General features: G+C 36.5%; 1 protein-coding gene across 4 annotated transcripts in view; it reads right to left on the bottom strand.

Moving 5' to 3' along the window:
• The window catches only part of LOC131509616 (uncharacterized), a 127493-nt gene extending 111561 nt beyond the window's left edge, over positions 1-15932 (bottom strand). For 3 of the 4 annotated variants that reach the window (XM_058725512.1, XM_058725522.1, XM_058725530.1), the window contains exons 1-2: positions 15807-15932; positions 2465-2556 (exon numbers count right to left, since the gene is read on the bottom strand). In XM_058725512.1, coding sequence (XP_058581495.1) covers positions 2465-2556; positions 15807-15823 — 109 coding nt within the window. In that variant the 5' untranslated portion in view covers positions 15824-15932. The remainder of the gene's footprint in view (positions 1-2464; positions 2557-15806) is intronic. The other variant, XM_058725516.1, reaches the window with a different exon arrangement.
• Positions 15933-18255: the final 2323 nt, after the last annotated feature.

Here is an 18255-nt window from a genome sequence, read left to right as displayed (position 1 = left end):
AAAAAAGGAATAAAGAAAGAAGAAAAATATTTTCTGTGTCCTTTTGAAGAGCAGATGGGATGCAAATTCTTGGGTACAATTCCATGCATATTCTTTGTAATTTGAGTAACATTTTTCATTCATTTCTAGTATGCAAAGATATTTTCCACAAAAATTCATTTCTAATAAATATCTCCTTTTAAATCAATTATCTTAGAATACAGAATATTGCTAGGTAGTTCTAGGAAATAAGAATGTAATTAAAGTTTATTCTAAAACAGAGACTTCCAGGGGTGCCTGGGTGGCTCAGTCAGTTGGGAGACAGACTTCAGCTCAGCTCATGATCTCGCGGTTCAGTTCATGAGTTCGAGCCCTGCTTCAGGCTCTGTGCTGACAGCTCAGAGCCTGGAGCCTGTTTTGGATTCTGTGTCTCCCTCTCTCTCTGCCCCTCCCCCACTCATCCTTTGTCTTTCTCCCAGAAATAAACAAACATTAAAAAAAAAAAATTAAAACAGAGACTTCCAAAATGGGTGAAATGAAAATTTCAGAGCAAACTTACGCAAATAAATTTTGAGACTTCTTGATAAAGAGTAAGTTACCATGTTCAAGTATTTGAACATGGCATTATAATGCTACAGGCTAAATCAAGCTTGATCTAATTTGAGAAGGTACAACAAATAAAGAGATCCAAGTATGGGTTATAAACAGCCTTTTAAACAGGTCTGATAGTTACCTTTGCCCAGGGTAGGAGTTTTGGTTTTTTTTATAGGACAGAGAAGGTATCCTAGTATTGTCAGATACTATCATTTTCCAGGAGAAGAACTAGAGTCTGGATTTATTATATTGTGAAATCTCCTAATTTCTAAGGATGGTCTCACATTTTAAAAAACCCTCTATAGATGGAGGCTAATATATTTAGGGACCAGCTTTGGCCCTAGAACTGCCAGCTGGCAACCTTTACTCTCTACTTTATAATTTTAGGATGTTTTGCTTAAAAAAATTGTGAACCTGAGCTTGAGGTAGCAGATCTTAGGTAAAAAACAGTGAACATGGGTGTGGGAGGGAGGGGAGGGTGGGTGACGGGTATTGAGGAGGGCACCTGTTGGGATGAGCACTGGGTGTTGTATGGAAACCAATTTGACAATAAATTTCATATTAAAAAAATAAAAAAAATAAAATGTATACTTTTTAACTCTTAAACAGTGAACAAAACGCAAAGATCTCATATCTTTTAAACTACATCTGAAAGAGAGTATTGGGAAAGGAAAAGAAAGAATGGGCAACAAATAGATAGTGATGTCATGGAAATCTAGGAACCAGGTCTCCACAGAGATAATTTTAATAAGGTGATTAAGCTAAAAGTTGGAAAAGATTATTTATAATTATTATTTTTTTAATGTTTATTCATTTTTGAGAGAGGGAGGCAGAACATGAGCTGGGGAAGGGTAGAGAGAGAGAGGGAGATGGAGAATCTGAAGCAGGCTCCAGGTTCTTTGCTGACACAGGGTTCGAACTCACTAACTGTGAGATCATGACCTGAGCTGATGTCAGACATTTAACCGACTGAGCCACCCAGGCGGCCCTCTAATGATTTAAAATGCTTTCTCAATTTGGCTATGAAGCTATGATTTTATATCTACCTACATATTTTAGTAAAGATATTTATAAAAATATTTACATAAAGAGTAAAAAATTACCATTAATGAAAAAAAGAATAACATCCTACCAAAGTTTGGCTAGAGGGGGCATAGAAGTTTGGGGTGCAGAAATAGAATTGCTGTTTCAGAATCAAATAAAGATTCGTAGGTTTAGGAATCACAACTTTCCAACTTTAGGTTCTCAAACACGCTGGGGTTCCACTGAGTTCCATTTGCCTCTCTTCTAGTCTGAGGGAATGACTTTTCTCAAGGCAAGTACTGAAACAGTTCCCAGTGGTCTGCTTACAATCTGAGAGCTGTAATGCAGAAATCATGGAAGAAAAGACGTGGAAACATGTCTCTCTAAAGCCTATTTATAATACACCATGTATACTATAGCAATTTATATACTAGTGGACAGCCTTCCAAAACTATAGATTACAATTTATTCTTAAAATAACACCCTCACGCCAAGAACAGTTCAGTTTATAGCCCTTTTCAATTTTATAATTTTACAGTTTATAGCCTCTTTCAACTGACTGTAGTTCAATTTCTATGAGTAGCAAGACAGAACTGAGATAGTTATATAATAATCCACTGATAACAGATTCTAAGAATAGCATTCTTCATATTCTTTGTCTGAATATTTTTATTTAAATTTTTATTCATAATATATGCCATTAATAATGAATGCAGATGTTTATACATAACAACCGATCAAACTTCTAAATCATTTTATTACACTTCTATGCATTTGTCTTCCTACTTTTATAGACATTTTGTGATACACAAAATACGTGGCTGGGTTCATTTTATATATACTTATAAAACCAATGAATTAGACTTACATACTGTGGGATTCAGGATTTTCCATTTTTTATAGGCTTTTCTTCTTTTCCTCTTCATTTTGGGGAGCTGAGCATCTTCAGCTTTCACTGTCCTTTAAAAGCATAAAATGCAAAGTTATTTTCTACTCAGAATTAGGTTTAGTAAAATTCCTGACTAACAACTCATTTGCCAGCTTGAAACATAATATCATTTTCAGGTATCCAATAGTGTTCTCCTTCAAATATATTTTATTACTATAATTATATTTTCTATCCTGTTTAATTCTACTTAACCAATTTTCATCTATGCCAACTATTTAGAGTCCATTATTACATACCATGTGAATATTCAAATATATATATATATATTTTTTAATTTTTTTTTAATGTTTATTTTTGAGACAGAGAGAGACAGAGCATGAATGGGGGAGGGGCAGAGAGAGAGGGAGACACAGAATCGGAAGCAGGCTCCAGGCTCTGAGCCGTCAGCCCAGAGCCTGACGCGGGGCTCGAACTCAGGAACCGCGAGATCGTGACCTGAGCCGAAGTTGGTCGCTCAACCGACTGAGCCACCCACGCGCCCCAAACATATATTTCTTCATATGTGTAGATATTTAGGATGTAAGTTATAAAATTATATTCTGCTTAATTGATTATTTTTATACTCCAACTTTTCTTAGCCTAATAGAAATATCTATTTTTTGTGAAGTTGACCTAAATTTATTATCATCATGTTTGTAGCCCTGCTAAATTAAGTAGGGTAGGGAGATTGTTTCCCACCATTACATTATCTCCATATACCCTATATTTAAATAAAAGATTAGATACACATTCTATAGTCTCTGTAGAAGAATGAATTATTTGTAGAAGATAAAATTAATTCTGTACCTTTCTTGTGGAACAAGTGGTATTTTCCCTGTTGCTGATGTCTTAATAAAAAGTATTAGGGAAGATACTTGGGAGAGACACAGCCTATAACTTCCCCACTATTACCTCAGTAGTTATCTGCCTGTGCTTAGAGCTAAGCCTGATTCAGTTGCTTTCCTTTTAGAGGATTAAACTGTCTGCAGAGATGTGAAGAGAAATAGCTTCACTCTAAAGCAGTTTGTTTTGCGTGTATTAGGTAGACTGTGCCTTTGGACACCTCAGCAGAACAGCTCAACTTTTATCTGTTTTACAGGTAACTCAAAAAAAAAAAAAAAAAAAAAAGAGGGGGCTGTTTTGTGACCAGTTTTGGCAAAATTTATTTAAATTCTTCTTAACTCATCTCTCTCCTCAAAATCCCCTATATCATTGTATGTGATGATTTCAAATCACTTTTCCTCTAGAAACTCTCAAAATCTCGTAATTTTCTGAAAATTCTTTTTCCTGAGGCAACCTTTTTTATACAGAGCCATTGACACTCTTTTGGCGTGTTCCAATTATCCTTTCTATTCTGTCCCCCAATAGGCACAATTAAGTTCCTATGGCTGACTAAGCAAGCAATAATCCTTTATTCTTAGAGGACCAACATGGGGGTTGGGTGGGGGAGAGGATTACAAACATGTAATTAATATCTTTCTTTTTTTTTTATCCCTGTCTTAAAGGGTTTTCTAATCTAAAAAAAAAAAAAAATGCTTCAAAAGCACTTGACTGGGTTATTGATTATTTCTCTATGGTCCCATATAGTTTGAACAGCGAAATGTAGGCGGCTGCACTGTGTTTAGTAGAGAGTACTCTGGGCTTTGACTCAGAAGATCTTGGTTGTGGTCTGGCTCTGCTGTTTACTCAGAGCAGGTCATGCAATTTCTGTGAGGCTGTTTCCTTTGCCTCTGAGATGGAAATGGTAGCAAATTTCACCTTACAGAATTGTCTTGAAGAAACAACTGAAATGTGTGATAAATTGTTCCAGTCAAACTTCATCATTCTTAACTTTATATTGGAGAATATATACATATCTGTTAGACACACGCATTTGTATTGAGCACCTGACATTGGGAGAATATCTGTCACATCCGAGCTGCAAACGAATGCTTAGATAAAGCTGATCAAACCATAAACTCTTTTGAGCCAGAATATCTAAATGTTCAAGATCATCACATTCAAAATTCTCATTTTGCAGGGGAGAAACTGATACTCAGAGAATCTTTGTTTCCTGTATCACACTAATAGTGGCAGTTGAAGACTAGAACCCAGGCTGTTGGGACTTAGGCTAACTCTGTCTTTGAGCAGATATACAAGGTATATAGATGCCCTGAGATTGCTTCTGATCATACAGAGCAAATTTTATAATTAGTTTGCACTTTACCTCAGAGCATGACAACTTTGATCCAGGAAATTAAATGTACTGCTGAATATTGAATATTCAGGCACAGTGCCTGACACAATAGGCACCTAATAAATATGTATGACCAAGTGAATTAGATGGATAGCTCAGTTTGTATCAAATTGTGTTTTAATGATGTCTTCTTATATTTCTGAATGTATTCTTTCCTTTTACTGTGTATTAATTTGTTGATCATTAATAAAAGTCTATTTTAAGAAGACCTTTTTTTAAAGTTTATTTATTGATTTTGAGAGACAGAGAGAGCATGCACGTGCAAGCTTGCATGGACACAAGCGGGGGAGGGGCAGAGAGAGGGAGTAAGAGAATCCCAAGTAGGCTCCATGCACTGCCAGTGCAGAGCCCCACACAGGGCTCAATTCCACAAACTCTGAATCCCTGACCTGAGCTGAAATCAAGAGTTGGACATCTAACTGACTGAGCCACCCAGGTGCCCCAAGATCAACTTTAAAATAAACACACTGGGGCGCCTGGGTGGCTCAGTCAGTTAAGCGTCCGACTTCGGCTCAGGTCTTGATCTTGCGGTCCGTGAGTTCGAGCCCCGCGTGGGGCTCTGTGTTGACAGCCTGGAGACTGTTTCAGATTCTGTGTCTCCCTCTCTCTCTGACCCTCCCTCTGTTCATGTTCTGTCTCTCTCTGTCTCAAAAATAAATAAATGCTAAAAAAAATAAATACACCGCTCATCTTTTTCCCCACTAGTTATCTCTTGCTCTGTACTTCCGTAAGAGGTACCTAAGTCAATGGTAGTGATATAATTGATACATAATTGATACAAGTCCCACAAGCAGTCTGGGGGGGGGGATGGTCTACAAATTCTACTTTACTTAAATGGCAGCAAATATTTCCCTCATTTGATGGTTAAACAGGGTATAGCTACAACAACATGGTCTAAACTGACCTTGAACAAAATGAAGAGTGGGAGAAGGTGTTCCTAATAAATTTATTCACAGGGAGGGTGCTTGAAAGGAGGGGCACCAAAGTTTTAAAAGATTAAAGAGTTTGATATTTGATATTTCAAAAATTTCAGAGCAGTTATCACTGGGAAAATCAGAATATTGTTGGATTTCCTTACACATGGTGTAGAATTTTTAATTTCACATAGAGACATCACAATCATTCCAATGCTTTCCTACAATGATTTAATAATATTTGCATATTTCCTATCTCTAAAACAAGTATATCACACTTGTTTTTCTAACCTCCAATCCCTTCTCTTCTTCCCATGCTCTCCTTGAAGATCTGGACACATGATCAGAGGAAATAGAAGCCAACTGAAATTCTGCTTTCCAATACTAAAACTGCCAACTTCTTTGATTTGCATCAGATACTATCAAATCTCTCTTATGTGGAAGATGAAATGGGCCTAAGGACCATTTTCCTGCAGTCATTCCCCTCCTCTCTTGCAGTGTCCATTTCTGTCTTCTGTTACATCATTCTCGTGTCAGAGTACAGACATTCCCTCACCACTCCATCTACTGTCACAGGCCTCTCTTCACCTTTACAGCAACACATCTTGAAGGAGTTGCCTATATGTTCTGATTCTTCTTTCTCTCCTCACATCATTTCCCAAACCCACTCCAAGCAGTCTCTTAAATTCCCACCCCGTTGGGATCACTCTTGTCCCAGTCACCAGTGACATCCATATTGCCAACGCCAGTAATCACTTCTCTGTGGTCAGGTTATTCACACTTTTAGCAGAATTTGACACAATCATTCTATTCTTCTTACTCCTTTCTTTAGATTCCATGGTGCCACACTCTCCTGGTCCTTGTCTTGTTCCACTGACCATTCTCTCTTAGACACTTTTCCTGGGTCTTCCCTTGCTCAGTCTCTAATCTTTGGCATCCTCAGTGTTCTTTGTGCCTTTTCATGACCTCTCTCCCTAGGAAATCTCAACCATTTCATGGCTTTAAAACTATCTATATAGATGATTCTAAAATTCATAGTTCTACCCCTAACTTATTCCCCAAAGTCCAAGCTTAAATATCCAACTGCCAAACTGACATATCTACTTAGGTGCCTAGTTGGAATCTCAAATTTTTCATGTTTCAGAATGACCTCTTGATGTTCTCTGCCTTCTCCAATTATTCCCCTGAATCCCAAATCTTTCCAATCTCAGCCAACAGCTTCACCATCTATCTAGCTCGAATCACATACCTAGGTATCAACTTTGACTCTACCCTTTAACTTACTTTCCTCATCAAAACCATCGGCCAGTTTGCCCCACACTATTTCTAAGTATCTTATCCTTAGTATGTCCATTTATTTTCTTCTTGCTACCACCCAAGTCAAGACCTTCCTCTTTCTCTCTTTCTATATGGGTATATCTACGTGTGTAAGTGTACATGTGTGAGTATATACACATATATATATGTAGTCCATATTTTATATTCATAAGTATGTACATATTATATATATATTTAAAATCTGGACCAATGCAATACCTTTATAACTGCTTTTCTTCCATATTTATATCCTTTGATTATTCATATAGCATGCAGTTTTTTTAAGTTAAATTAAATCATGTCATCCCCTGTTTAAAATTCTCTAATGGCCTCTCCTTCTACTTTGGAAAAATTCTAAGCACTTTAGTCTTTTTTTTTTTTTAACACATATGCACAAAGTACAATTTTATTCACAAGTAAAATATACCACCACTAGACCTTGGGATGTACGTTTAGGTATCCATTCCACTATAGACTTCTTGGATTTATATTTTTCATAAATGTTTATTTGTTCTGTGCAAAATTGGTACTAAAGCTCAGAAAAGTTACTGTGATTGCTGTTATATATCAGCTGAATCCTATCACATTTGAGACCTTTATATTGGATTATATAGATCTTTTTTATAACTGGGCTTTGACTTATTACTATAATTCACAGAATAAGGAGGAAAAATATAAACAGGAAATGCTAACAATATCTTTCTACTGCAAAATTACATAGTGACACCATTATTCTGAGGAAACTATTAGATGGTAAAGATTTCTTTTAAAGGTATTGCTAGAAAATTTACTGATGGCACTTTTCTGACAAATTACTTAAAAATTCTCTATAAGCTGAAATGTTTTCCTTGGAACATTCAAAAGCAATCATCTAACACTAGGAAAAAGAGAAAGAGTCATAAAAGGGTAGATAATGATCACTATTAAAATTCTAGAAGGAGACTAAATATGTCAATGATACTTCAATTAAAAAAAAGAAAGGAAAAAGACAGAAATTCAGATGTTTAAATACTTCTAGGGTAGCATACTATCTCTCTTTAATGTCTTTAACACCAATTCGCTTGAGTTTTCTGTAGAATTTGAAAGAAATCTTAGTGTATTTCTCATGACTTTACGTCCTGGATTTTAACACAAATTCTGTTTTCTGTACTAAATGTTTAAAGAAAATTTATACATGTAAAACATACTATGGAAAGTTCAAGTTTAAAAATATTCAGAGAGGGGTACCTGGGTGGTCTCAGTGGGTTGCACATGGGACTCTTGATTTTGGCTCAGATCATGATCTCACAGCTGAGTCAGGCTCCTCACTCTCAGCGGGGAGCCTACTTAAGATCCTTTCTCTCCTATCTCTCTGCCCCCCCCCCCCCACTGCTTGTATGCTCACTCTCTCTCTCTCTCTCTGTAAATAAACAAACATTTAAAAAATTAAAAAATATATGACATGGGGCGCCTGGGTGGCTCAGTCGGTTAAGCGTCCGACTTCAGCTCAGGTCACGATCTCACGGTCCGTGAGTTCGAGCCCCGCGTCGGGCTCTGGGCTGATGGCCCAGAGCCTGGAGCCTGCTTCCGATTCTGTGTCTCCCTCTCTCTCTGCTCCTCCCCGTTCATGCTCTGTCTCTTTCTGTCTCAAAAATAAATAAACGTTAAAAAAAATTAAAAAAAAATATATATGACAATATTGAGAGAAAATAAAATTCTAAAATGTCCATTTATTCTTGGAAGTGTACAAACCTGTCTTCTGTCATTCCTGATTTTGATTTTGAAAAGGTTTCTTTTTTTTTTTAAGTGAGAGAGAGAGAGAGAGCGCGCACGTGAGAGTGAGCAGGGTAGGGGGCAGAGAGAGAGAGTCCTAGGCAGGCTCCGCCCTCATTGTTCAGTGAAGAGTCCAATGTGGGGCTTGATCCCATCACCTTGGGATCACAACTTGAGCTGAAATCAAGAGTCTGAAGCTCAACCAAATGAGTCACCATGTGCCCCTGTCATCCCTGATTTTGAATGGCATTAATTTTAAACTATACCCTTTTGTCATTAATTTTTAAAAATTACATAAGTCATAAGAAGAATTATGTTGGGAAACAGCTGTTTCAGTATTGAGCATATAGCACTTCAAATTCGCACTCAACTTCCATAGAGCTGCAAGGATGAACCTTTGTAAACCTGGTTGCCAGGTAGTAATTGTTAATGAATAGTTTGCTAGCGTCTTGAAACTAAACTGCTTTAGTTATGATCATTTAAGGTAGTCTCAGTACTGTTGTAAATTGTTCACGCTCTTACTTCTTCCCCTGTGTTGAAAACATTGAAGAGTACATCTGTTTTTATCTATATTTGTATCCATACCTATAGATACAACATTGGAATCCATTAGGTTAAAATATTAAAATAGAAACATCCAAACGTCACATCCAGTGAAAATAACTTTTCCTTTCCCCAAGTGCACAGTAAGTAAGTTGTTGAAGTTCACAGGTAGTATTCATGATCTTGGTGATCACTGGATATAATCTGCTAAGGTTTTGAGTCCAGTAAACATAAAAGAACCTCTTTACTAAAATAATTATCTTTAAACATAAGCTTTGTTGGAATGCCATCACTTTATTTGGCCCATAATTGATCAAATATAACTTAGAGGATGAGGGTAATGCTTGGAGAGCAGGAAGCACATGCTATGTTAAGTTAAATTACAATCTCTGCAGAAATGAAATTCAGATAGAAAAGAACATTGTGCAGTATGGAATTTGTTATTGTTAATATTACTATTATTAATGTTTTAAGAAATGGGTAAGGAAAAAGTTATATTAGTGAACCAAAAGGAAATTGAGCTCAGTGTTTAATAAAGTTTGGTAAATAAGGTAATACCAGTAAAGGAAGGGAAAGATGAACTACAGATGAAGATCCCTTACAGTTCCAGAAGTGTCTGCCCTTTGTTTCAAGACAGATAGCTGGGAGATCATCTATCCAATGCCCTCATATCTCATCAGAGGAAACAGAGATGTAGCAAACTGCCCAAGGAAACATAGTGCTGAGATGCTGCCTCTCTTCCTTTACCACTGTGGAAAGACGCTGAAAGTGAAATTTTTTTTTTACTTAAGATTTTTGCAAGATGTTTATTGCTTTACTGTGTTTTTTTTCTTAATTTTTTTAACGTTTATTTATTTTTGAGACAGAGAGAGACAGAGCATGAATGGGGGAGGGGCAGAGAGAGAGGGAGACACAGAATCTGAAACAGGCTCCAGGCTCTGAGCTGTCAGCACAGAGCCCGATGCGGGGCTCGAACTCAGACCGCGAGATCATGACCTGAGCCGAAGTCGGCCGCTTAACCGCTTAACCGACTGAGCCACCCAGGCGCCCCTATTGTTTTACTGTGTTAAATGTAGAGGCTCTTTTTGAAATGCTTCAGGAACTATCCCTTTCCCTGCTCGCTTTCTTATAAAATGAAAGGAATTACATTATAATTGGGAAAGCCCAGTGTACTTCCCACGGAGGTAGCGTTAATAATTTGGCACTCTGTGCCAAATAATTTGGCTCAAGCTTCTGAGCTGGACTTAATGTGAAAATGCAAATATAATGTAAACTTCAAGGAGTTTACAGTGTAGCAGAGGGATTCTCAAACTTGAGAATGCTGAAAATATCACTGTACACCTTGCTAAAAATGTAGATTTGGGGCCTCACTTTGGAGATTCACATTCTGAGTGAGGGCACAGGAATATGCATTTTTAGTAAGCAGCCACTCTTCAGCCCCTTGCAACAAGTCATTCTGATGCATAAACCCTGTTGAAACAGATAAAACTGGATAGGTGGAATGGAACCTCATTCAGAAAATCTTTAATGGCCTTAAGATTTTAAAGTAGAGCAGTCCTGAGGAAACTTGCAATGAATTCTCATTTCACTTCATTCTACCTCATTTTCCTCCTCTCCCAGTTGGTACATAGTAAGGTTAAAATTTATTGTTTTGCTTTAAGTACAGATTGTTCTTCCTTTTTTAAATTTATTTTTATTTTTTTTAATATAAAATTTATTGTCCATTTTATTGTCCACAACACCTAGTGCTCATCCCAACAGGTGCCCTCCTCAGTACCTATCACCCATTCCCCCTGCCTCCCACCCCCATCAACCCTCAGCTTGTTCTCAGTTTGTAAGAGTCTCTTATGGTTTGGCTCTCTCCCTCTCTAACTTTTTTTTTTTCCTTCCCTTCCCCCATGGCCTTCTGTCAAATTTCTTAGGATCCACATAAGATTGTTTTTCTTTCTATATCAGCAAGCTTCTAGGGAGAAAACTCCTTGAGAGATTGCTTGTTATTTTTTGCTCAGCCCCATGTAAAGAGGCTCTACCAAAATTGTATCCTAAATCAGACTTCGGGGGGTAACTCTTCAATATCCTTCTTTCATCTCTGTGCTAACCATAGTTAGTGATAAAAATCTAGCAAGTCAGATTAGCAGGCCAGGGCCACTAGTGTGAGGAGATGTCACATTATATATATATTTTTATTTTTTTTGACGTTTATTTTTGAGAGAGACAGAGCATGAATGGGGGAGGAGCAGAGAGGGAGGGAGACACAGAATCCAAAGCAGGCTCCAGGCTCTGAGCTGTCAGCCCAGAGCCCGACGTGGGGCTCAAACCCATAAGCCGTGAGATCATGACCTGACCTGAAGTCAGACACCCAACCAACTGAGCCACCCAGGCGCCCAGTCACATTGTATTTTTGATTGCTTATTTCCCATGTTCACATTTGGCTTCTCAAGAGTTGAAGTGTTTCTGTATTTTGGGTTTGACTTTGCTTCTAGAACTAAAATGGTTGGCAAGTACATGGGGCATTACAGTGTCATGGAAGTTTCAGAAGGAAGGTAGTTGGCCGGGAGAATGAGGTACTCAGCCCTTGATCTTCCTATTTATAATGGTGTATACATCAGCTCATTTCCATAGAACTCCAGTATTTGTTGAGCATGGCTTTTTATGAAGCATCTCTAGTGGGACTATCTTCTTCCTCTGAACCAGCCCCCTGGCTGCTCCACAGTTAACCTGACTTGAGCCAACAGAAATTTAGAGGAAATTTAACTTTGGAACCAGCAAAGGTAGATAGAACAGCCCAATATGTATAGCTTTAGATTATCCTCGTCTCCTGAAGAACCATTAGAGATATGGGCTGAAATATAAGATCCACAAGGGCAAACAACTTAGCTGTTTTATACTTTGATGTATTCCTGTTCCATATATGTGGAAAAACATAGTAGTTGATAACATTTTTCGGGTGGATGAAACTTGCTCATTATTCCCGGACTTCAGTCACTTGTGTACTACCTTCATGATTCTTACTATTCCTATGAAATATCCATGCTATTTGCTTAGTAGTTTCTTGATTCATTAAAATTTTCCTTTAGTTTCATGTTAGACAATAATTCATGTGAAATTCTGGGTTGTAGCTAAACATTAAAACGAAAACACTAAAAAAAATGTTGTACCACCCCAAACCATTTTGTATACCAGCAGTGGTATGTGTCTCTTATTTGAGAAGATACAGTCATACTCTATGTGTTGTTATCATGACATTACTAAATTAGAAATCAGTTTTGTATTTTGCTTTGCTTCACTTCCTTTTTGGCTTTTGAATGATTATCAGAGTATAAGTTTTGCTAATCTCATGTGCAGAATGATGCATGAATTAAATATCACTGTATGAAGAGGAATCACCCTATTCAACTATAGTTAGAACTCTATCACTCGAAATTTTTTTAATCGCTAGGTCTGAGAAATCTGTAATTATGGTTTTCCTCTACTTTGACCTTGACCAGCACAGGGACTTTCAGAATCTCTCTTGAGAATCCCATTTCCATTCTCTCAGTCCTAAGTGACAGTTCACATTATTCCTCTTCCACTAATTATACTGTCTGCAACTAGACAAGAGGTGGCAACTTTATTGCAACATTTACATATTTCAAATAATAAAAAGGTTACCAAACAGGTATATTTCTATTAGATGAAGAAAGAGGAAAAATAAAGCATATATGTACACTTACATATATCACTAGATACCTTGTTAAAAGTTAGCAAAGGATAGGCTCAAAAGGATAATTGAATGGATCTCAGAGACTACTTTTTTCCTGCTTAAGGCTTTCCCTACCTATTAATTAAATGAAGAATGCCTTTGAGTTTTCTAAGGGTGAATGCTGTCTCCTCTTTTCACTTATTTAAGTGAAGCCATACTACTTCATGATGTTACAGAAGAGCTATGCTTCTCTGAAGGCTTAATAATTGCTGAAATCCAACTCTTGATGGGTTTAAATAACATCCTCTTAATTTTGAAGCATTCAACCCTCAACCTCAGTTTGAAGTAGTGTTTGAATGTACCGTGTCTTGATCTTCATACAGAAACCTCTGTGTGTAGTTTCCCCCAAACATGAAATCCCTGTGATTTTTTTCAATGAGATGTCTTATCCCTCAGGGGCAGATCTCATCAGTTCTGCTGACAACAGAGGTTTTGATCGCTCTAAACAGAAAATGTGTAACATCTTCATTCCTTTTCAGCACAGAACCAAGAAAAACCAGTATGTAACCACACTGCTAAATTCTAAAGATTGAGGAAATGCTGAAATAAATATTTAAACTCTGAAAATACTTCTTCCTGTCCCCCAAGCTAACCTGTGTTTTGCTAATAGTAGCCTAAAAAATGGCCATTGGTTAATTTCTACTTCCAGTCATTCAGAAGAAAGTAATGAATATATTCTTTCAAATCTTTCAATGGAAATGTTATCATCATCAGCTATTTATAAGAGCCAACTTTTTATTTTTATTAGTGTACTTTGGGCATTTTTAAACCTCCTTATTGGTTAGATTTCATAATTCATGGTAACTTGAATTACCTTAAAATTACTGTTACATCTGAAAAAATAATTTTATGATAATATTAATGTAAACAGGTATAAGGGTTACAAAGGGGCTTCAGTAAAAAAATTTAGAGGAGACATCATCTTCAGTCATTTCAGAATCATGATTTTAAAACATTTTCTATGCTCGTTTCACTAATTCACTGAAGTAAATTTCTGTGGCTTAGTCCAATCCAATGCATGTTTTTTAAAGCAACAAAAATGCCTTTATTTTAAATGTTCTATGCTTGATATTTTCTGTTGACCTTTCTTTTATATAGCTTGAGCTACTATGCTCTAGTGTGCCCACTGTCCTAAAAATGTGTGTAAATTGCACTCTGGCCAATGAGGAAGGAATAAGAAATTATGCTTAGAATTAATTTGCCAGGTTAATTTAATCACTTTATTATTAGGTTTACATTGGGCAGATAATCAGTGCTAACATTCCCTCCCATCTCTCAAGTTCACTGAGCTCTGGGCAGTCTCATGAGATAAGAATAACAGATCAGTGCATTTTGTGTAATGAGCGTGTATCTTCACAAGTCAGCACATTCAGAATTTTCATCCTGCTTTTTGCAAAAATGATCAGGAACCAATCTATGAAAAAGCCATCATAACTCAGAGAGTTGAGAATTTGGCTCATCATAGTTAAATTCCTGGTGTGTCATTTTAAAGACCTTTTTGGATTTTTTTTTTTGCCCTGAAGATACCAGTACTATTTTATAAGCATAGTAATTGTAATTTCATCACATGGTTACTACAGATTTCTTTGAGAAGTTAAATGACTTCACACAGAATTTTTTTAAGAAGTGAATTAATTTCTAGCCACAGAAAGAATATGTGGGCAAACAAAAAGTAGACAATATTTATTTTTCAGTTTACTTTCCAAATAAAGGGTTTTTAGGATACTTACTCAACATTATGGTAATCTGACATTAGAAGAAAATAACTAATGTTTAAATGCTGGGATAAGAAAAAGAGGTTGAAAACCATTTAGTGTTTAAATTCTAAGTGAGACTGAGGAAGGTAAGGACTGGCTGAACTCTTGATGGTGAGAGAATTCTTTGTAAATATATATTGCCATCAAAATCTTGGAACGTAGTTAAAGATCAACTGACAGTGAAATTGCAAATACATGATTCTGCAAACTTTGATTTGGGATTACTTATACAAAAGGCATCAGCCATTATATACTTTGCCTATGAAATGGTCTAAATCTCAGAGTAATTGCAGTTGTTCAGAGAAAAAATATTACTCCTTAATGTCTTCTTTCATGAGGTCAGATCATGATGTTTTGGGTGATCAATATATTTCAAAGAATTAAATATAAACATTTATATAGGTGAAATTATAAAATTAAGGAAGAAAATGCTACTAACTAAATTAGATGAGAAAATCATTCTGGTGATTAGCAAATTCAATGCTGCAATGGAAACAAAGCAGAATTATAGGAATTCAAAACAAGGGCTATTGCTTTGAAATGCAACTGACCTTCCGTGAATTCAGAATGAATTTCAATTATGCTTAGAAGCCTAGCTTGTCAGTTGCATTTTCCTTGCTTTCCAAATGCACAATTTATTTCAAATAACCAAATTAGGATATGGATGGTAGCTATTCAAATGTGCATATGATGTCTTTCTTGGCATAAATAAAAGAGGCCTAAACACATTGACTATTTAGAATTTTTTTTCCCATCCATCCTTTTTCTGTATCCATCATATTCGGTAACACAGCAAGTTACAAACAGCTGTTGGATTTTTTTTTTTTTTTTTTTTGTAACGGGAAAGAAATATGTTGTTAAATTGTCTTCACACATAACATTCACATAATTTTCCCTTTGCTCTCATCCTTTGCTAAGCAACTAATCTAGGACAGCAAGGATTAAAATAGAGGATACTTCATTCAAAACAGCAAAAGAAAAAAAAATAGTAAAAACTAAAAAGAACATATAATCAACTCACCTGGGTAAAGCCTTCATAAATTCCACAGCTCTAAAGGAGACATAGATAAAATGCAAATACGTATTTTGAAAAGCAAGAAAATGAAGTAAAGATTTGAGTACTTCCTCTTGTTCTACTTGGGGTTCATCTGGGTTGTCTAAATCCAAAATCTGATTAGCATACTTAATCTTATGCAGTGTCAGGAACGATCTACCATCCTTTAATCAGTCTATTATTATCTGTCTTAACCATTCCCAACAGTCTGTTTATTTTCAAGTATACCTTCAAGTGAACAATGAAGTACTACTGTGTGCTTTTGTGGCTTAGTAGTTTGGATAGGGGTACTATGAAACAAAACTATGATGTTCATGTGGTGCAAATGGAGTGGAAGAAAACCCCCACCCCCATCACAAACGAAAACTTGATCTAGTTTGACTCTATGCTGGTGGCGTTAATTATAAGGTAATTGATTTACCTTTGTGAGGTAGATACAGGGGCAGAAGCAGTATGGTGTATGGTGTGGGGTATATGGTATGGCAGAGGTTGTAGACTTTGCTTAGGAAGATTTAAATTTGAGTCACATTACCATATCTTATGTTGACTTTGAGGATCCTTTGACTTGTCTTAGATTCAATGTGCTCATTTGTAAAACTGGGATAAATAATATAGGCCCTGATTTAGAATTTTGAAATCCTATGAAATATGTAAATGAAAACATAGTTTAAGGTAGTTTACAATCTTTAAATAAATGAGACATTTCTATTAACATAGTTGTAAAATGGTATTGTTTATAATTATTCAGGCGATTCTTATGCTATTAACACCTAATAAAAATTTAGAAGGTTTTTCTTGGCTTTTTGCAAACACATAAATTACGGTATATATAAGAGGTTGGAAGAAAGGGAAGTGATCAGAGTTGAAACTCCAGGGGTAAATTACTATGCCAAAGAAATTGCACTGGAAAATTTGTCCAAATGGGAGTCTTTAAAAAAAAAATTTTTTTTTAATGTTTATTTTTGAGAGAGACAGAGACAGAGCATGAGCAGGGCGATGGGGCAGAGACAGAGGGAGACACAGAATCCCAAACAGGCTCCAGGTTCTGAGCTGTCAGCACAGAGCCCGACAGGGGGCTTGAATTCACCAATGGTGAGATCATGACCTGAGCCCAAGTCGGACATTTAACCAACTGAGCCACCCACGTGCTCCAAATGGGAGTCTTTTTGAGGAATTTAACAAGATCGCTTCGGCTGCAATGTGAAGAATGGATTGGGGGTGAAACCTGAAGTAAGAAGACTAATTTAAGAACCTGATGTAGAAAGCAGGTAGGTAGCCTGAATTTGGATTGGTGGCAACGGACAGACAGACATACTGATTCATGAAATACTAAGATTCAATAAGTACTTAGAAGTAGAAGCAAAGATATACTCAAGAAGTATTAAGAAGTAAAAGGGATAGGATTTGGAGATTGCCTGGCTGTGGGGTGGGGTAGGAATAAAGTAGACAAAGTAAGCACAATACCCCAAAGTTCCATATTGGAAATTACAAGATTATTAAAATAGGGAAATAGAGGGGAGCCTCGTTGGCTCAGTTGGTTAAGTGGATGACTCTTGATTCTGGCTCAGGTCAGTGATCCTGGGGTCAAGCCCCATATTGGGCTCTGTGCTGACAGCATGGAGTCTCTCTGCTTGGGATTTTCTCTCTCCTTCTCTCTCTGCCCCTTCCCTGCTCCTTCTGCTCTTTCTAGAGGCAGGAATGTACTTGGGATAAAAGATAATTTAACTGTACGCATGTACTATTTTGGAGGCACTGAGATGTCCAAGCAGGTATGTCTAGTAGACACTTGGAAATCTGAGAATTAAGTAGTCTTGCAGAAATGTCCAGAGTAACAAGAATGTAAGGCCCCACCAGAAAAATTACCAAAAGTTAAGGGATTGAATGAGAAATTTGAGACTGGAAATTCTTTTCTCAATGAAGCATTAAGAAAATTCTGTAAGATAGTCTGTTAAGTGGAAAGATGAAAGGATTTGGAGTGAAATACTTGGGTTCAAATTTTGGCTCTCCTATTTATTAACAATGGGACTCCAAGAAAGTTAATGCTTCTTAGCCATCTGTAAAATGGGGATAATGATAGTGACATTCATTTCATAAGGTTTTTTAAGGATAAAATGAAATAATAACTGTCAACATTTTATAAAGTCCTATGTAAATAGTATTATGAGAATAAGCTAACAAAGAGTTACATTGTCTTAGGAGTTTGTTGTAAATAGGTCCATAAGTAATTCTGAGAAATACATGGGAGAGAACGGGCAACATAATTTTTACGAAGTTCAGAAATCTGGATTTGAATTAAAGTCACAATTTATTAGTGCTAATGTTAGATTTATTGAACAAGGAGAATATACATACTGGCTTCATGGTGTAAAACAAAACATAGCATTTTATGTAATCATAATGATAATCATAGAATATT

The sequence above is a fragment of the Neofelis nebulosa genome, chromosome 1 (assembly GCF_028018385.1).
Source record: "Neofelis nebulosa isolate mNeoNeb1 chromosome 1, mNeoNeb1.pri, whole genome shotgun sequence".
Taxonomy (NCBI): Eukaryota; Metazoa; Chordata; class Mammalia; order Carnivora; family Felidae; genus Neofelis; species Neofelis nebulosa.
This window is presented reverse-complemented; position numbering and strand designations above follow the sequence as displayed.